At 42.5% G+C, this 20,579-nt stretch overlaps 2 protein-coding genes across 7 annotated transcripts; both read right to left on the bottom strand.

Moving 5' to 3' along the window:
* Nucleotides 1-25: 25 nt before the first annotated feature.
* On the bottom strand, nt 26-11,902 carry mmp28 (matrix metallopeptidase 28). Of its 5 annotated transcripts, none has more exons than XM_061781030.1 (8): nt 11,555-11,902; nt 8,810-9,769; nt 8,494-8,693; nt 3,966-4,187; nt 3,544-3,789; nt 2,478-2,627; nt 1,758-1,925; nt 26-1,642 (listed from the first exon to the last, which is right to left on the bottom strand). In XM_061781030.1, exons 3-8 carry the CDS (start codon nt 8,627-8,629, stop codon nt 1,248-1,250), a joined length of 1,317 nt encoding a protein of 438 aa, XP_061637014.1. In that variant the 5' UTR covers nt 8,630-8,693; nt 8,810-9,769; nt 11,555-11,902; the 3' UTR covers nt 26-1,247. The 5 variants fall into 5 exon arrangements, with proteins under 5 accessions (XP_061637014.1, XP_061637011.1, XP_061637012.1 ...); XM_061781027.1 differs by having other exon boundaries at nt 8,494-8,902; nt 9,478-9,769; XM_061781028.1 differs by having other exon boundaries at nt 8,494-9,599; nt 9,693-9,769.
* A 120-nt stretch (nt 11,903-12,022) lies between these two features.
* On the bottom strand, nt 12,023-20,579 carry taf15 (TAF15 RNA polymerase II, TATA box binding protein (TBP)-associated factor). Of its 2 annotated transcripts, XM_061781035.1 has the most exons (16): nt 20,424-20,578; nt 19,694-19,727; nt 19,569-19,602; nt 18,947-19,037; nt 18,787-18,859; nt 18,499-18,632; nt 18,210-18,417; nt 16,098-16,132; nt 15,543-15,575; nt 15,275-15,384; nt 14,958-15,087; nt 14,772-14,867; nt 14,626-14,695; nt 14,456-14,541; nt 14,224-14,365; nt 12,023-12,407 (listed from the first exon to the last, which is right to left on the bottom strand). In XM_061781035.1, exons 1-16 carry the CDS (start codon nt 20,431-20,433, stop codon nt 12,368-12,370), a joined length of 1,326 nt encoding a protein of 441 aa, XP_061637019.1. In that variant the 5' UTR covers nt 20,434-20,578; the 3' UTR covers nt 12,023-12,367. The 2 variants fall into 2 exon arrangements, with proteins under 2 accessions (XP_061637019.1, XP_061637020.1); XM_061781036.1 differs by lacking the exon at nt 16,098-16,132 and having other exon boundaries at nt 20,424-20,579.

The raw sequence follows: 20,579 nt of genomic DNA, 5'->3' as shown, positions 1-20,579 counted from the left end.
AGTTTTATTACAATAATATTGGGTGAATGTGTGTTTGTTTGTACTGTATGCGGCAACCAGTCCAGGGTGTACACTTTTTCTTCCTTGAAGTCAGCTGGGATAGGCTCCAGCTCACCTGCAGGCCGCGACCCTCGTGAGGATAAGCGGACAGATTTACATGTTCAAGTGTTTTGTGTCTCTAGGTAGATCGAACTAATGATGCGTTTGAATGTGTTATTCTGTGACTATGAAGTATTTTCTTAACTCTTTATCAAAAAAAAAAAAAAGTCTTAAGATGGAAGCTGTGTCTGAAAGTATGATGAATAGCATCAATATTTGGCCCACCAAAAAAATCCTTTCCTCCAGTATTTGTTCTTACACCTAATAAATGGTATTATTTGTATGTTTACAAGATGTGAACTGTAAATTGTGTGGGGGGGAAATTGCACCTGGTGACCAACTTTCTGGGTGTATGATATACTGTATTGTTCCAAAAAACACTTTTTATTTATTTGTTATGACAAAGTGGTTGCGCAAAAATTGTCCTGACAACTCCTATCCAGTGTTTTTCAAAGTGCTACTTCTCGGCCTTCAAAACCAGACCTGATCGATGTTGTGGTCCACCCGGCTGTTGACGTTTAGATTTGCTCAGCCGTGTCAAATTCTTCAACATCAACAATCTAGTGTTAGACATGCTCATCAAATTAAAAGCTTTCAAATACTAATGAGTGATGTGATATTGTAGCAATTCGTATGTTCACTTAAATTCCCAGTCAACACTGTTGTTCAAACATGGCTACAATTGCACATCCTTATAGAGTAATATTAACTGGCTTTTTACATTAGACACATAAACCCCCCCCTCCCCTAGCCGATGCATTGAAAAACAATGTTTTTTTTTTAAACACCAAAAAATATTGAATAACTGGGGATAAACTGCTACTTAGCGCTTTGGGGGTTGGTTCTCACCAAAAAAAGAAAAAAAATTGAGGGGAATAAACGTATTGCATTTATAAAGTGTAAACCAAGGTTGGGTTTTATCCTGAAGTCTTTATGTGCTGGGGGGCCTCGATTCACGACAGAGTTGTGTTCCTAGTCTATCACTAAAGTACGCTAATACAGTATTAAAGTCATATTTACAGTAAATAATGCTATAAAAAACACTTTTAGGCTATAAATATAAAACTATCAAATGGAAAAACAGTACAGTGGTAACTGAGCGTCCCTTCTCGTGCCCCTGCAAAAGATAAAGCAGCTCCCTCTACTGGTCAAAGGATGTCATTGCTTCGAGGAGCTTCACTACAACCAGTCCAACTCAGCTCTTTGGACCACTGGCCCACTCTAGTGACCCGCACTTTTACCGGGTCAAACCTCCAGAAGTGGCGCTCCCTGAAAAGGTAGAGGCGCCCGTCAGGCCGGCTCAGCGCCCCGTTGGTACCCTGTGGCACACCAGTCCAGTCTTTCAGCTTGCGGGGGTAGTAAGGCTCTCTGCTAAAGGTTTGCAAGTTGAGGACGAAGTAGCGAGACCCCTTGAGCAGTACCATTTGTCCCAAAGGGGCGTAGAAGAAGGCGCAGTCCGGGTGGCGAGGTAGGCCCACATCAGTGCTCTGACGGGGGAAGCCGGTGTCAAGCACTTGTTCCGTGTAGCGCCATATGCGCTTCCCTGAGGGAAACATAGAAACAAGCACTTCATCCATTAACAGACACAAGAGAATGTATCTACTTGTTGCAGAAATCTGTAATTTGTATCACTGGGGGGGGGGGGGGGGGGGGATTACCTCTAAAGAAGTACCACTTTGCGTTCAGCGGTGAGAAGGCAGCGGCCTCGATGGCCGCCGGGAGGTCAGCCCAACGCTGGCGAAGAGGATGCGGGCTGCTCACGCTCCCCTCAGCCGACACGCTCCAGTACACGCTGCCTCGGAACACCAGCACGGTCCCGTTCGGGTCTAGACTCAAAACAGTAACAGCTTGTGTGCAACACTTAGGAAACCAACTGGAAAAGGCAGCTGCCTCAAGTGACCCTGAACAGATAAATTAAATCACCAAAAATACTAATAATGCTCATTTCACTGACATTGTCAGAGAAGTACAAATGACTCATGTTTCATGACAGTGTTTTAGTAGTGGTTGTGTAATCCTGAATTATGTCTCTGACGGTAGTCTATTACTAACACAGTTGTAAAATAAGAATAACATTCAATATCTGTATTAACAACACTTCTGAGTCGTCAATATAAAAGAATCCAGTGAAAAACAGTAAAGCACAGTGATAACTGCACGTCATCTTGTATGCGATTTCGTATTTTCCAAAACTATGTTAAGGCCTGTGTGATTCAAAATGGTGTCACCACAAAGTCCCCAGCAGAGAGCGCAGTGGCACTACTATTTAAAATAAGACCACCTTATTGAAGACGATGTCCTCTTTGTGAATTTTCCCACTCAAATCATTGTGGAAGCAAAAAAATGACCATGTTGTCTCATTCCCAGTCATGACTCACCGAGAGTTATGGCGTCAAACACGCCAGACTGGCAGTAGAGAGGCAGGCCGCCCTCGTGCCCGTTGTGGACATCCATGAACTCCCACTCCTGCAGCACGGCGTGCAACACCTCACCCGGCAGACGCACAAGCCGATCACCTGCCGGCTTACCTGAAACACAAGGTGAACAAAATTTGACAAAAAGGCACCAAAAGCAGGCAAAAAAATGCAAGGATGCTGAGAATCATGCATGTGTGTGGGCCCAAACAAAATCTGTGTGGCATCATATTAGTACAGTACATACAGTACAAGTGTCGCTGAATTGAGTATGTCATTTCCATAAATTGAGAGGAACATTTGTGAATCCTTTGGAATTTCTGCATACATTTTTCATAAAATGAGCTTCATCTAAATCACAAGAATAGACAGAGTCTGCTGAAACTAATACCACACAAATAATTTGATAGACAGACAGACTAGCTAGATTAGCTAGACAGATTTCACTTTCACTTTCACGAGAGGGAGGAAAAAAGTGAACCCTTGGATTTAATAACTGGTCAAAAGTGCTCTGGCAGCAATAAGCTCTAGCAAACGTTTCCTGTAGTTGCAGATCAGACGCGCACAATAAACAGGAGGAATTTTGGACAAAAACTGATCCATTGCAACAAGATTTCTGGGATGTCTGGTGAGAATAGTTCTCTTGAGGTCATGCCACAGTATCTCAATCGGGTTGAGGTCAGGACTTTGACTGGGGGCCTCCAGAACACTGTTGTTGATTTGCTTTTGTGTTTTGGTTTTCTCGTCGCCTCACATCTGTGCCTCATTAGTCTTCAAGCGCACGCATACACACTCTCACACATGCGTACAGAGACACTCATACACAACACATAGCTGGAAGCAGCTGTAAAATGTCCACTGCTGCACTTGTGTCAGCTGTTTTTCTCATCCTTTGTCAACTTACGTTAACATGGAAGTAGCTGCACCACATGTGACAGCGGGCACTTTACTTGTACTACTAGAAAGTGAAAATCAACTCGATGCGTTTAGGCACCGAAGTTTGCACCGAAATTGCGAAACATCCTCTCACCGTACAGCTGCTGCACGGCCAGGATGTCGTCCCAGCTCATGACCAGACTGCGACCCAGCTTCCTGTAGTACGGCGACATGAGAGCGTGACGCACGGGCGAGTGCTCCAGACCCAGAGTGTGTCCAATCTCGTGGGCCATCACCATGAACAGATTGTGGCCCTTATGTCCGATTAGGGTCCACCTCTCGGCCTTGTCAAAGTGGGCTTCTCCTCGGCGGGGCAGGAAGGCGTGAGCCAGAGTTCCCCCTGAAACGATGCAAGACCACATTTTCGCCCCTTCCACTTCTCAGTGTACAGCAAGTGAACAACATGGAATAAGATCATAGTAAATTAAGAGGCGAGAGCGGGCAGTTTGGCCCATGGCGGAGGTCCTAATATCTACCCTTGGCAACAATCATGGGGAAAATCACTTAGTGCCAGACCTGGCCCGTCAAAGGCGTTGCCGGCACCGTCGTTGTGGTCCCCCTCGTAAAAGGCCAGGCGGATGTCTGCGGGCCCTTCAGGGGCCTCCCGGAAGGCCAGGCCTGACACGTTGCTCCACAGCTGGAAAGCGGCGCTCACTGCCAGTCGCACTGAGCCCAGAGACAAGTGGCGGGGCCAGTTCACGATCTGGTAGGACAGGTGATGCTTGTACCACTTGTCAGCTACACAAAACAGACATACACACATGAGAAGTGAGACACGCCAGTATGAAACAAATGCAATGCTGAGTATGCAAAATGGGCTAAATCACTTAAAGTATTGTATAGAAAGTATTAGAATTCAATTACCATCATTTTGTAATACAATAATACACATTACAAGACAATGCAAAAGTCTATCTACTTCTACCACATCATCAAACAATAACAATGTTCATAAAATGAATTTATTCTGAGGTTTATTTATCTGCTATTAATGTAAAATAGTTCAAATATATTTGTTATCATACAATATAAAGACGTCTATAGAGAGTAGAGACAACCAAGCATGCACACTCACTCACATTCACTCCTGTGGACATTTGAATGTCTTCAATCAACCAAGGAAACATGTTTAAAGGGAAACCGGAGAATCTGGCGAAACTACTCGACTGCGTTTCAGTTTTTTGTTTTTTTTAACAATGGGATGATCTGAATCTAATTTATTTCTGAAAAAAATAAGTAGTTCATAATGGTCTTTTCTTTTCGACTGTGTTTCCATCTTGGAATTCCATGTACTGCATTTAGAAATTGCCAGCTATTGCCTGTTGTTTTCAAACTTAAAGTTAAACTTATAGATTGTCCGTAAAAGCTGACTCAGTGGCTCAACTAACAAGCACTCTGAGTGTAGGCTGACTTGTCTTCCATTTTACAGCTCACACATAAGTGCATGTGGTCATGCACATACCAATCACGTATCTGTTTATGGCAACACAGAGGGGAGGAAATGCAGCACATTCAGCTGCTCTTTAATTTACACAAGTAATCCTGCAGTGTACACACAGGAATACACAACATGGCAATCTGCAAGCAGAGTAAACCACACAAATGCAGCCAGCCATGCGGCACACATCCACAGAACGCAGACACAGCGGCTGCAGACCAATCACATCAATCTTTAGATACGCGGTCCGAACGTTTAGGACTTCCAGCATACGTGAGATGCTGGCGGCGAGCGAGCGAGCGACTGAAAAATGATGACTTCATCTCAATTTAAAGATGATGTGTCCATTGAATGTGGCTCAGCATCAGAGCGGGTTCTGGCAACTGTCAACTGCGGTGGCTCCATAATCGTAACGTCTGCGTTAGTACGGATCAATAGTACTGACGCGCTCCGCACTGTTTTAAATTCTACAGCGGCCCGTTGGTTTCTAATGCAGGGTTGCCCTTCATTGCCATCATCCTGCGTGAGTTAGTTTGAAACCATCTTCCATTTTGTGCGATGTTACAAGATGCTTAGCTTACTGACAAAATATAGACAGAAATACTGTATTAGTTTGCTAAAGAAAAACACAAAAACAAGTGAAAAAATAAATGGGGGTAAAGAGGGAAAAGTACAGTATGTATGAGTTGAGTCCATGCGCCTTCTCTCTCACTGCTCCATTGTAAGAGTTCCCTGTGGACAGCTGAGAGGCCAGGAAGTCAGATACACAAGACATTCTACCATTTCCCTTATGGAAGTAATTACAATGATGCTCAGTGTAGCGGCGGTGTTGTTATCTCAGGCATTAGGAAGTGGCTCAGATGAGCAGATAACAGGAGTTGTTGTTTCTGGACAAGCTGACAGGTTAACTCGTGTTCAGGACACCGGTTGACACGTGCAAACGTTTCGACAAGAATAAGAATCTGCCATCAAGCTCGAGAAAACAAGCTACCAGGCGAAAATCTGCTTGACTTAGCCATATGGCTGAACTGGTTCATTTATGCATTTGTGACCTTTGGCCCAATGAATATTTTTCACCGTTTGCGTAACTGTGGAGACGCACTTTTCTTGATGGGGAAACTTTGCTTGTGGGAAACTTAGAAGATAAAGATCAGCTCCCGTTTCAGTCAAACTCACTCTCTTTAAATCTTATATTGAAAATGTAACTGTCAAATATCTGAGAAAGGCGTCTCTCGTTTGTATTTTCAAGTCATCGCTTCATGGCAAAGAAAATAATGGAGTAGAAGAAATGTGATTTAACAAAGGGCATCACGCATAATGTTTCGCCAGTAACTTCACTCATTATGTTGCTGACATACTGCATACATTTATGGCCTAAATCTAAAGATAAATTCATCACTTAATTTTTTTTATGTTTTTTGTACCTGTAAATTCCTCTCGTTCTAAACAATTACTAAAGGACGAAGTGCTGTAAAACAGTAAAATGTTCTGCCTGTAATTCATATCTTTGCTGTTGTAAGTAAGTATTAAGGGACCAAAAAAGAATTTATTTTATTAATTATACACATTTTTGAAATTAATCGGCCGATTAATTGGTCATCGGGATGTTTTGGGTTTTTTTCTGACAAATACCGAAACTCAAATTCATTAATTAATCGGTGTTGAGGTCATGGCACCTGTGAAAACTTAAGCCTCACACACACAACAACACCGATCACTCTCGTGGCACTTATCTAGGACGCGGGTGCTGGAATGTCAGCTCTGTAAATATCAGTGGGAACGTCCAGCACAGCGCACAAATCAAGGTTTGTTTTCGGAAGCAGCGGCGGAGGTTTTGGCACGTGTGAAACCACTGCGATTGAAAGGGAAACGGCAGACTAACATGCGTCTCGTTTGTATTTTGCCACAGCTCGCCGCTGCTAAAGATGTAGTGTTACTGTACATTCGGGGCAGACTATTGAATATTTAAAGGGAGAGTTTGCAGTTTAAAAAAAAAAATGTAAAAAAAATTCTCATACATGTTAAAACTGTATGACCTGATAGTAGAATATTATTATGTCCCTCTGTGGCGCCATCTTATGCCTCTAATTTAATGTTAATTATTCTATTACAAGTCAGTGTTCTAACTATTCCGTTTATGAATCACAGACCAAGCAAAAATGTTGCCCAATGGTCAAACCTTGTCGCAGTGGGCAAACATTTCATTCATCCCTTTTGTGCCAGGCGGTGCAACCAGCATCGCAGTCAGTCGCTACTTGCTTAGTGTGTCATTGTGTGCCTTTTCTGTGTTTTTCACCTTCATTTTCACATTTTGCTAGCTCAATGCGGGTGCAAGAAAAGCAATGGACAAGCGTATGCGCCAACCAATTAAGTACATCCCAGAAAATGTTTTTTTAAATCAACTTTTAAAACTTACTATTTGTCTTCCAAAAGTATCTTCTTCTATCACATGCACCATGAAGAGTGTATTTCTGTCACGTCATCATAGTGATACGTGGCCACGGAGGCAGTTGGGCAAAACATCCAGCGAGTTGTGGATATTTTTGCCAAATGGAACATGTCAGGTACTAACATGAAGAGGCAGCAGCACACGTCAGCCGTCACTGCATTCCCCGAGCATTTGCCAATTTGTTTTCCTTTTTTTTTGTGTGACACTGAGGAATGCAACGGTTTCACACATCACAAGGCTGAAGGAACAAGCCGAGAGAAACCGCTGCTCTCCGAGGCAACTAACGATACTCAAGTGCACTCCTAGAGGAGACGTAAAGGAAATACAAGGAGGGCATAAACACTATTGTATGAACGCCTACGTTGCCCTGTGTGGAGTGAGGAAAGAAATAAGTTCTAATGTTGGGGGGGGGGGGGCTCGGGGGGATGTGTGCTGGGCTTTTTATAAGAGCGGAGGAAGGCAATCATCACAAATAGTAAACTTGTGCTCTAAAATAGCAACGGAGAACATCATTATTCCAAAGCAGCTGCAAGAAATTTGTCATTTTCAGGCCGTTCTTAACTTCTCTTAAACGCAGCAGTGTTTAGCCACTTTAAATTGCACTGACCTTCCCAGCCATAAATGCTTTTACAGCTGCGCTTGAAATAACAATTTAGGATATTACCCTAAAGACCCGTCTATGATTTACAAAAAGCATTTAGGAGGAAAATCCAAGTGGTGTAACAGGCAAAGAACCACTGGGATCCTGCTTGAAAACGTCAAGCTTGTTGGGTTTGTTGTGGATGCTCTTGCATGCGTCACTATTGCAAAGCGTGATTTTTGTCAAAGTATTCAACATTACATGTTTACACAATCTTGAAATTGTTTTCATAAATTGGCTGATTCTACCCCTGAAAAGACCATGCTTTGAGATCATTGACAATAAACGTCAAAAAATAACAACATAACCAAGGCAACATGAGACACTGGAGCGTCTTTAATTACAACCCTGGTCTCTGTTAAGTGATTTTAGCTTACAAAGGTGGACCCTCCCTGTTAAATAGTGAGCGCGCGCTCCAGCACACAGCATGCACGCACACATCACAACCTCCTCGCTGGGACAAAGATGGCCCACATCCATGACGCATGTTTGAAAATAAACAAACACGCGTCGCTACCTTTTCCCGCGGAGCGCTTCCTGCGGCGCCACGGCAGTGCTGCAGCGGAACTCCTCGCAGTGAAGATGATGTTTACCCTCTGAGCCCACACCTGCTGGCTGCCCTCATCCGACACGCCACAGCGCGGTTCGGCCATCTGCCTCAGGGTGGCGCTGTCTAATTCACCTGTCACAGGTAGACGAGACAACCACTGGAACTCCCTGAGAAGAAGAGAGGCCAAATGTTTGCATACTGTTGAATTCCTCACACACGTTTTGGAGCTGCCATTTTGAAATAACACGTTAGGGTGGGGACAGCACGGGGGATTAGTGGTTACCATGGCTTGCATCATTGTTCTGAGGTCCTGGGTTAGAATCTCGGCTCGGGATAAAAGCCTCCGGTTTACGGACGACCCTCGTGGGGACAAGCGCTGTAGAAAATGGATGGACAGCTTCTACAGTGTAATTTAGAATTCAACCAAAATTTTCCACGGGGAAGTAACTAACACACGTCAGAGACAAACCTTTTTTTTTTTTTTTTTTTTTTTTTTTTTTTTTTTACGTTGTTTGCTGGTGTGCCGGGAGATTTTTCTGGTGTAAAATATGTAAAATGTGGGAAACTAATGCAACCAGTATGCTGTCCTGTGTTTCTAAGGTGAGCTTATTGTGAGGTTTCAGCGAGCATGTAAAACACAGTTTTCAGAACCATGAGTTGAAATCATGCTTAAAAAAAATTGTTTTAATAAAAAAAAAAAAAAAAAAAGACATTTAAGTCATAATTCAATCACTTTGAGTCATTGGGTCAAGCTTCACACACAAACAACAGATGGGCCTGCGGATAGTCAAGATTAATAAACTGAGAGACTAATGCAAAAATGTTAAATCCAGGGACCACAGTGGCATAGTGCACCTGAACGCACCCTACGGCCAAACATCAACTGCATAGTTGACGAACTGAACCTAAGTCTAGGCCTACCTGTGAGCATGTTAAATCTGTTTTCATTACCGTACAGTCAAGCCTGCAGGCCTGAAGGCGAGGTTCCTGAAATTCTTGGAGGGTTCATAGAGGGTTCAGGAGAGGTTTGCGGTGGAGTGTGGTTTTACAGAACCTTCGGGGCTTGTACCACACTGATTAACACAGGGTGCCATCCAGCTCTCACCGCCGCAAATAAATCTGTCACATCACATCATGATTGTGTGGACACTGGATTAGAAACTTACCGGATTGCTGACCGCATCTCAACTGCATTGTGGATGAAGTTGTCGTCACGAAGGTAGCCATATTTTTCCAAAAACACCTGTCATTGATAGTATGGTTATCAATACAACAAACACTAACAATGTTGCTAACTTAACTTCTAAACATTTTGCTTTCGACCACTTTACACTATTTTTGTAACATTGACAATCGCATAAAGATGATTTTTTTTTCCTGCTGGTGTGACGTTGTGGAGTCAGACCACCCGTCAGACGACATGATTATTTTTTTTTTTTTAAATCACGGTACTTGTTCAGACACTAGCACAAGCTCGGTGATTACAGATGTGTTTGAAGTGCAATATAAATGTCCCTCTCTTTGTCTACACGCAAAGAATGATGCTGGAGGGTATTGTTTGATTGGAGGGAGTAAAGCCAACACATGCAACGAGTGCAGTGTGAAACCACAACAGATGACACTTGAACACCGAAACATAGAGTGGCTGTAGAAAGTCTAGACACCCCTGTTCAAATGCCAGTTTTTTTTTTTTGTGGTATAAAATATTGACACCAAGATAAATCATTTGAAAACGTTTGCCGTTTATGTGACCTACAATGGCGTGAAAAAGTGTTAGCGCCCTTCCTGATTTTTGCATGTTTGTCACACTTAAATGTTTCCCATCATCAAACAAATAAAAAAAATTGGTTTGCGCTCTTGGGGTAATTTTGGTCGACCGGCCACTACTGGGAAGGCTCACCGCCGTTCTACTGTATGTTTTTGCCAGTTGTGGATAATGGCTCTCACTGTGGTTCGTTGGAGTCCCAAAGCTATAGAAATGGCTTTAACCTTTTCCACATTGATAGTGCTAGTTCCCAATTACTTTCTTTCCTGAATGTCTTTGTCGTCAGCATGATGTCTTACATTTGAGGATCTTTTGGTCTACCTCACTTTGTCAGACAGGTCCTATTTAAGTGATTTCTTGATTGAGAACAGTATCAGATGTGGGTGTGGCTAGAGAAATTGAACTCATGTAAGATAAATCACAGTTATGTTTTAACAGAGGGGGGCTATCACTTTTTCCACACAGGGCCATGTAGGTTTGGATTTTTTTCCTCCCTCAATAATAAAAAAAAAAAACATTGAAAAACTGCATTTTGTGTTTACTTGTGTTGTCTTTGACGATTATTTCAAATTGCTTGACGATGGGAAACATTTACTGTGACAAACGAAACAAAAATAAATCAGGAAGGGGAAAATACTTTTTCACACCACTGTATAACGAGCACAACTCAACTGAATTTAAAAAAATATTTTCAAGAGGGGAAGTAAATAACTGGGATAATGTAGTTGCACAAGTGTGAACACCCGCTCATCACTGGGCACGTGGCTGTGATCAGAATTAACCAATTAAAAGTGCCTCTGATTACCCCCAAATAAATTTCAGATGGTTCTTGTAAGCTTATAGTTTTTCTGACGTTTGTTTTCTAGCAAAATGCTTAAGGTTATGTAAGAAAAACAGCCCCAAAGCATGATTCTGCCACTACCATGGTTCACTGTAGGTGTTGTGTTAGCATCAAACCTACCTTTTGGGATTATGGCCCAAAAAAAAAGTTCAACCACAGAGAAAAGAGGGCAGATAGAGCAGAGAGACACACAGTTGTTACTCCAGTGAGGGAAATTTAAATGAAATTTTATTTTATTTTTTATAAATAGTTGCAGAACACCACTAAGATTAAACGTGTATATTTCTTGCTAAAAATCAATATGGCGCATAAACGACAGGTTTGGCCCCAAAACGTCTAACTACTACGCTCCATAATAACGTCAAGGCAGAACAGTAGTTGTGCGGGAGTCAGGTGTGTGTGGAGAGAGAGAGAGAGCGTACCTGTGGCTCGAGTGCGAGCGGAGAAGCACAGCCAGCGCTGAGCAAACAAGTCACGGCTAAGAAGCAGGCGGGCTCCACGCGGCGTCCAGCGCGGTACCGGGTCATCGTTGAGCGGCCGGACTGCTCATGGCAACGGCGGAAGGTTCTTCGCTGACGACGACGGTGGCGAAATGTTTCGTCTGTCATCTCCAACCCCGTGAGCAGAAGACTTGAGGCGGCCCCGCCCCTGTGGTTGGAGCCTGCCTGTCAGTCAAGGTGCGTAGACTGCAGCGTGCTTACGCTTCTAAACTCTAACGTGACCATTTTAATTTTAACCCGTAGCACACAATTGCACTTTGGTAATCTAACATCCTAATAATTTGTGCCTAATAAAAATGTTGCTAATCTTATTTTGTGTGCATTATAAAGTCCATCTTTTGTTTTTCCCTTCCAAGGACTTTAAAGCAATGACAGCATAGAACACAAAAAGAAAGATCACAGTTTAATATTTGTTTGGGGGGGAAGAAAAAGTAAAACACTTTATTCCATTCATACAAAACAATGGTACGAAGTCTACCACACATCTGCGCCTAGAGTAGGACAAAAAAATTAAAAGATGTACAAAGAAATAAAACAAACCCATCTGAGCACATGCCACAGCCAATGAGTCCTTGTCATAGTACAAACTGCCTCACATTATAGATGGAATAATATTAATGACTCGCTGCAGTCTATGAAAAAGGGGCACAAGTCAAAATGTCTGTTTTATCCCACTTTGACAAAGCTCTCAATCTGTTGGACTGTGGCTGGAGTGATGTCCATCTCCGCCACACTTTAATATGGCCGCTCTCTCCTGTCATCCCTCCGGTCACCTCTGAAAGACATAAGATTCATATTTTAAAGTTGGGTGGGGAAAGGGTTGGAGTGTGATCCATCATTAACCCAAATGCACCCGCCCTCTTTATTTTCTCATAGACAAGGTTTATATATAAAAAAAATAAATTAAAAAATCTAATAAAATTACTATCTTATCATTTCACATTTTACACAACACACAGTAAAACTGTTGCTTTTCATACCAAACTCCAACTTTAAAAACACCGTTCAGTCTTTCACAAAGCTTAAGTGGGGGATGTCCTCTGCTGGCACGGGAAGCTGAATCTACACATCGGTTATTACTATGGCTGTAACGATATCTATATCTCACGGTTCGGTTTTATCACGGTACGATAATTAGTGCAATATCGGGGGTAAGCGCACGGTATTGCAAGAAGACTCATGGCATTGCAGGAAGCTTCACGGCCAGGTGGAGCAAAGAGGCGAAAGCAAGAGAACCGAAAAATCTGTTTTTCCTTGCTCTTGCCAAGTCTTTCTCAATAGGTTTTAGTAGTTTGTCCGTTTTCCCACAAGTTTTTGTGAAAAAGAACTTCAAATCATATTACCGTGCACTTCTATCCCCGTCCATCCAATATTTACATTCATATACTCTACCTCCAAAACAGTATTATTGCTGCAGAAATAATGAGCTCACAATAAAACTGTCCATTGAGAAATTGTCTGTTCAATAATTAAAAAACATTTCCTCTATTGTCCTATTTTTTTAATAACATTAGAAATTGGATACTGCCTTCTAACAGTGATGTCTTTTAAGTCCAGAAATTCAAATGAAGTCATAAACGCAGGCGCACTCTTAAGGGAATGAGTATCCTTAAGTTTACTTTCCTCCACTGAGGGATAATGTAAAATGTTTTATTAAGCTGAGCAGCCTCTGTAATATGCTTTCATTTGAAATGTGGATATTTCATTTGGAGAGAGCGAAGTATGTCAGATTTATTTTTGCATTGATATCTGTATTTGTATGGAGTGGACCCTTTTCAATATTTCATTTTTGGATTCCGGTAATGTACTGCAGCTGGATAATGTAATGGGTAGTCGAAATCGTTATTCTCTCTTAGTGTGATATTCTTTCACCGACTTTCGACTTGAGTGTTTATTCACTAGTATACCACTAAAGAGTGGTATACTATACACGGAGGGTCGGCTAGTGGGGCTTCCCGGTGGCGGCCGCCACCGGCCGGGTTACGGCTCATAGTGGAGGTCCACTAGCAGCTGATGCCCGGCCCCGGCTCAGCGTTTGCTTGGACGGGGGCCGCTGCGAACAACAAGGCGCATCTTACACAATCGATTGCGTCGTGACGCTCAGACTGGCATAGCGGCTACGCTGTAGCCTTGGGCGGGACTCTGGGCACAAAGAAGTTTCTGCATCCCTCCCAACGCAGTCTTTTGCTCACTTGGGCCAGTCAGCCAATCGGTGTATTTTTTGTAATGTACCCACATGTCCAATCAGGTGCGCTTATACTCTTAATGAGGAAGTAAAGCTCTGTAGTCTGGCTGTAGCAACCAGTTTAAGCGGTATGTTTGCGTATAGCTGGCCCCAAAAAAATATTTGAACACAGCAGTTCAATATTTTATACTGAGACGAGACCACGGTGATATTGATGCACTTAATTTTACGATATCATGCTATGGTGTATATTGTTACATCCCTAGTTATTACTCATTCACTTTGATTATTTTAATTATTTCAGTTTGAAACACAACCAAGTAAAACATTGTTTAATATCAGTTAAAAAAATGCATTTTGTTTTTAAACAGCAGAGATGACTATTTGAAGGGAAAAAAATGCCAACCTTCCTCCCATTTTGTATCCCCCTCCATATCCTCCACCACCACGGTCACCACCAAAGCCGCCCCGGTCTCCACCACGGAATCCTCCACGACCACGGAATCCACCCCCTCTGTCGCCACCATAACTACCTCTGCCGCCACGGTCTGCAACACAATTGATTTAGTTCAACTTTTCCCATGTGCTTGCATGTAACCAAGACAGAAGATGACAACTGCGAGAGAAGACACTGGCACCTCCAAATCCTCCTGCATCTCCAGGTTTGGGGGCACCACACTTATTGCACTCTTGTCGCCGTGCAAAATTCATGTTGCCGCAGGAGCTGAAGAGAATACAGAACGGAGGAGGATCTGAGTAAATCAGATTTGTATCCTATGTGCTCATTTGTTCTCCATCGCAGACAAACCTGTTGGGGCAAGGCCAGTCTCCTCCCTTCATGTCAAAGTTAGGACCTCCACTGCCGCGACCTCTATAACCTGAGACAATATGGGGGGAAATGTTAACATTGAAGGTGGATGTGTGAAATGTTTGCTGCTACCTCTACCGACCGACCTCCTCTTCCACTCCCTCGTCCTCCGCCTCGCTGTGTAAACTCAGCTCTGCGGGTGGCAAATGACACTTTGATGGGTTTGCCATTGAACTCTTTGCCTGCAACAACATACAGGATCAGTCAGAAGATGCAGAGAGATGGAAATATTAGCAAGTACAGACTGTTGGTCTGTGTGTGCGTGCCATTACCATCAAACCAGTCAATAGCAGCTTTGGCAGAAGGCGGGTCATCAAAGGAGACTGTAGCTTCGCCCTTTGGCTGACCGGTGGCCTTGTCAGAGTAGAGGTTGATCATTGGCTGACCAGTCTTCTTGTTCACCTGAAGGTGTCAAAGTTCACAATTTCTATTCCCATGTATGGTACACTCGAGGGTGTTCTTGTAATCAAGTGCTTCAAATATCAAAAACCAGTCTTGAATCATCACACACAGCAGTGGAACACATTTGGGATGGCAAGATTGTGTGTAATGAACAAAGGTTAGCCAGTGTAAACAACCAACTCAATACCTTAATAATGCCAATTTGCTTGAAGTAGTCACCCACTTCCTGAACCGTGGCTTCTTCTCCCAGGCCTTGGACAAAAATGGTGTTGTTGTCAGAGTTGTCCTGATCTCCACCTGTGGAAGACAGTGGAACCAAATCATCAATAATGATCACACAAGCCAACATAAGTCTGAAGAGCAAACTCAACCTAATCCTGTTAGTGATTTTGATCTTTAATAGTGAGGAGTCAGTGCAATCAATATTTTAATATCAAGGACAATCTGACATTTACCCGATTCATCCCTTGAGCCATAGTCTCGAGAGCCTGGAAAACAGGGAAGAGGAGGAAGAGCACATGAGCAAGGGATCTTTAACATCTGCAATCTCACACGACATAAATTACATCCTAGCAGAGTATAAAAATATAGAAATTTAAGAAAGTCCATGTTTACAGCTCTGTGTTAGGGGTTTTCAACTTTTCATACCGAAGGCTCAGAGTCACCTTTCAACGAGAAGAGATTCATTCCGTTTTTTTTTTGTTTTTTTTTTTTAAACCAACTTTTCAAGTTCTAGAAAGTTTACCTCTTCATCCTGGGAACACCTGCCATGTTAATAATAAAGCCTTGTCTTCATGCAACCATTACCATTATTTTACATCTCAGGCCCCATCCCATGTCTGCTACCGTATCTGTAGACTAAAGAGAAATCCGAATAACAGTAAGTGGAATCCCTTGCGATCTGGGCATGAAATTGGTGGCAGTCAGAGTTGTTTTATCCCCATTTTTCCTTTTGTGCTAACAAGTTTTTTTCCTCCCCCACCGACACAGTTCTGATGCTCGTCACTTACCACCGAAATTTTTGAAGCCACCACGGTCACCACCTCTGCAGAGGAAAAATTGGAGATATGATGGCTTTTCCTTTGTCCCAACTGAGAGCTCAAAGCTCCCCTACATACCACCAGTATGCACTCCTGCCAGAATGTTTGACTATGGTGGAAATGTCTCACACGGGGTGTGTTAGTCTTTGACAATTATCAGTGGACAGATGACCAGGTAGTTGAGACTCAGGCAGACGAGTGAAGACAGTTATCACACGTCGCTTGAATCACACGAGTTTAACCAATTTGATAGTTGTTGCCGTTTTCCATTCAAAAAAATAATTTAAAAGAACTTGGATTGTGTTGAAATGGCAAAGTCAGTCAAATTTGTGTTTTAACGTGAGGGGCCAAATTGGTGAGAAGGGCTTGATACGCAATCTTCCACTGAGTGCGGTTTTGACATCCTTTAACTGAGGTCCTTGTTATAGTTCAATCACTGTCAACACCTGTAGTATAAAATGTAGATCCATGTTAACAGAACACACATGTTGGCCATTGTCAAACATACAATAGTTGAATGAAACCTGTTGAATGCGAAGCAGCTGCCGACGTCGTTCCAGGTCTAACCGCAGCGTTTCAGCCCAGAGTCCCTTGTTCAAAAGCTACATGATCCTCAGAACACGGACAGACCAAAGTGTTTCACACACTTCCTCTCTAGATTCATAGGAACCTTGAAAGGCTTAGTTATTGGCATGTTAACGCTCCTCCTTGGCCGTGCATTTTTATTTGCGCAAATCTCACACCTGGGTGTCTGTGTCATGTATTCACGTGACAGTGTTTGCCTTGCAACACACCAACGATGTTTTATAATAAAAAAAAAATATTTTAAATTAAAAATAAACATTTTTTTAAAAAAAAAAGCTTAAAAAAGATAAATAGTCATTTCTCACATCTCCAATTGCTGACAGCCAACAAAGGCTTAAACTGCTTATGTGACTCATGTTCTCTAGTCTGGACATATGTATCTAAGTGGAGAAAAATAGAATGTGAAACGGCTGACATACTAGAAACCTTGTGCAGTGTAAAAAACTGTGTGGTGCTTCACAGAAATGAGACTGGATAGAAAAGATGAAATAAAAAAAATAAAAAAGTCCAAGGAAAAACAGAATTAAGTGTGCATTATTATTGTTTAATATGCAAATACAGCACACGCTGCATGTGTTCATTTACCATCAGTACTTGTAAGTACTTGACCTCTTATCCTCAAAAGCGTTTGCTTAATAAAATAAGCATTTAAACTTAAAAATGTGAAACGCTCCACTGATTGTCCCCCATGTCAGGCATGATGGCTCATTCCATGTTGATAAAACTCCTATTTATAGCTGTAGTGTTGGCACCATTGTTTCACCATACATCACCATAATGACAACACCCCCCGCCCCCCCCACACAGGTTAAGATTTTTTGAAATGCATTTTTAAGTCAGCAGTTATGAGTGTGAAGTGACCATTTAACCTTTGCAAGGGTATTGAATACAGAGGGTCACGGGTTAACAACAGTCCCGACGTGTGACATTTCAAGGATACGAATGGCACAAAAATGTCACACGCCACGAGAAGGCATACAATTACCGCATACTTACCAACTTTCCATTTGATTGTTTTACATTTATCGCCTGGAAGTGTTTTTCATACAAATGACATCAAGGTTACGAACTGCGCAAAATGAGTTAGTTTGCACAGCAACGCAGGAATACGTTATGATGTGATAAAGGCACTCCAAGTCACCACTGGACTTAGCAGTTTTCATTGGATTGTCTTATACTGTACCTATGACCGAGAAGTGTTTTTCAAACAACTACGCCAATTTCTATTTTACAACTGTGTTAACGTAGGTTAGTGATAAGATTATGGGGCGTCCCAACTTGTTCACAAATTGAGGTTGCAACGCTGCAGGAACGGCACTCCGTCATAAACCAAGGACCCCCTGTATACAAGTTAAGACTATTAATAGAACCACATAAAATTCAGGTTTTCGGGGCTTATGTAATGCATGCTGTTGATTTTAAGTTTGATGAATAAAGTCGTGTGCCATGTTGCAAAACATAAAAGTACCTTAGGGGTAGTGGCACTGTGCAACTTACCCCATACCAGGATGTCCGCCTCGTCCACCACGGTCATATCCACCGCCACGTTCGTAGCCGCCTCGGTCGAAGCCGCCACGTTCGTAGCCGCCTCGGTCGTAGCCGCCACGTTCGTAGCCGCCACGACCTCGGCCTCTGTAGCTGCTGCCTCCCTCCGGCCGGTCTCCTTGGTCACGGCCATACCTGCCACCCTGTCCACCACTTTCACCTATCACATTCCGACAAAGACAGACAAATAAGGTCCGCTGTTCTTAGTGCTAAGAGAAGCTATACATTGAGTAATCCTTACCTTCACTCCATCTTCCATAACCGCTACCGCCTCCACCACCTTGTCCCTGGCCACTGTATGACCCTTGTTGACCAAAGCCATCTCCACTTTGCCCCTGACCACCAAATGATGCCTGCTGTCCGAATGACTTTTCACTGTACCATGACACAAATCAGTCAGTTAACAAGATTTTATTGTTTGACGTGATGTGTAATGGGATGAGGGGGTCATCAAGGCACGTAAAAGAAAAAAAAAAAGAAAAAATCAAAGGCAATCTTGTTCCAACACTTGTTTAATTAGCAGCCTCACCCAGATGACTCCTGTCCGTAATTATCATAGGCCTGTTGCTGCCCATAGCCTGCCTGAGACTGACTGTATCCCTCTGTCAAAAAAAACAAAAAAACGTTTTAACCATCATTCAGCCTTGTACAAAGTCAATCCAGTTTTCACACCAATCATTATACTTTACCCTGTGTTGCTCCAGCTTGTTGACTACCATAACCACCATAACTTTGTCCCCCGTAAGCACTGCCACCATTTCCTTGGCCTTGACCATAAGTCTAAAACATATGAGCAAAGACACATTAAATACTAGTGATAGACCGATGTGTTTTTTCCACCTCCTTGACAATTAATAATGGGTATCGGTACCGATTATTGTCAAGGAGGCCGATAACTAATATTTGGAGGAGGTATTCAATTGCAGTAAAAGGGAAAATACTGCTGTCAGAATTTTGATGAATGCAAACTAACAATGAATTGCTTTTAAATGCATTTAAGAATGTTTATTAAACAGCTTTTCAGATTTATACACTTTTTTAAAAAATCTTCAACAATAGTCACCTTTATTTAAAAAAAAACATTTACAGCGAACTCCCAGGCTCAGCAGCATCTATAAAGTGCAAATTTAAATGAATGGGTCCCTGAAGATGATCCCGTTGTAAATAGATCTCTGGCATTCAGATTTATTTATTAAAATGAAAAAAGTCTTACACGCCAAATATCAGCACCGATAATGAGTCTACCCCATTAGGTGCACGATTGGAGATGCATCTAATACCAAATAATCAAATGGTAAATGCAGATCTTACCTGACTACCCTGCTGACCACCAAAAGAACCGTAACTGGAAGACAAGAGAAGCAAATTAGTACCCTAATAGATGTTGAAACCTTCACATTATGGTAATGATAATGTTTCTCAAAGGGGAACCTTACCTCTGCGAGCCACCATGCTGTCCATATCCCGAATCTGGGAAAACAAAAACAAGGTTTGAAAAATATTTAAATACGGTTCGCTCATAATAAAATGGAGGAGGAATCTGGAATATCAAGTAAAACAGCGGCACATGCATCAGCACGCCTTCACGCTGTTCCGCTGAAAATGGCGGTCAAATGTGGCTACGACTAAACCTTGGCTAGACGCAAACGTTGACATCTAAAAACGAACAAATTCTAACAAAATAAGCCCTAGAATCAATTCTGGATGCGCGGGCTGGAATGGAACATCTCATATTTGTGTGGTAAAGCAGGTCAGCATTCACATGCATTGACTTTAAACGGGAGACAACGGTCGCGTTATAAACAAAGAGACATTCATGCATATGTAAACCGTCCGGAGCCGTAGGCCGAGTTAGCTAGCGAAAACCGACATTACCAGGCCTACTTGATAAGTCAGAGAAAAACGAAAGTTGAAAAACGTAGAAGACGGCAAACTTCTTAACTGCACTCGTAAATTCAAAAGTTACGAAATCTAACATTTAGGTCGATGTCGTTCGGATTTTCAAGATGACAAATCCAAGAAGTAGACGGGGCCCCAATTTAGGCCTCGCGGAGCAAGCGACTCCTCGCTCATTTTCATTTCGAATACACATGAACCAAAACAATCCTAATTTTATCGAATTACAGGGTAAAAAAAAAAGAAAAAGAAAAAGGAAAAGATTCTTACCGGTGGCCATTGTGCTATCTTAAAATTAGATTGCGTGCTTCTCCTGAGAATCCGTTAAAATCCCCCGGTGATTGTGACACAGCGCCACTCGATCGAGTGCTGCTAGGCCAGCCCGCTGCTGCTGCTCCACTTCCCTTATGGAGCGTCTGCTTCTTC

The sequence above is a fragment of the Phyllopteryx taeniolatus genome, chromosome 8 (assembly GCF_024500385.1).
Source record: "Phyllopteryx taeniolatus isolate TA_2022b chromosome 8, UOR_Ptae_1.2, whole genome shotgun sequence".
Taxonomy (NCBI): domain Eukaryota; kingdom Metazoa; phylum Chordata; class Actinopteri; order Syngnathiformes; family Syngnathidae; genus Phyllopteryx; species Phyllopteryx taeniolatus.
This window is presented reverse-complemented; position numbering and strand designations above follow the sequence as displayed.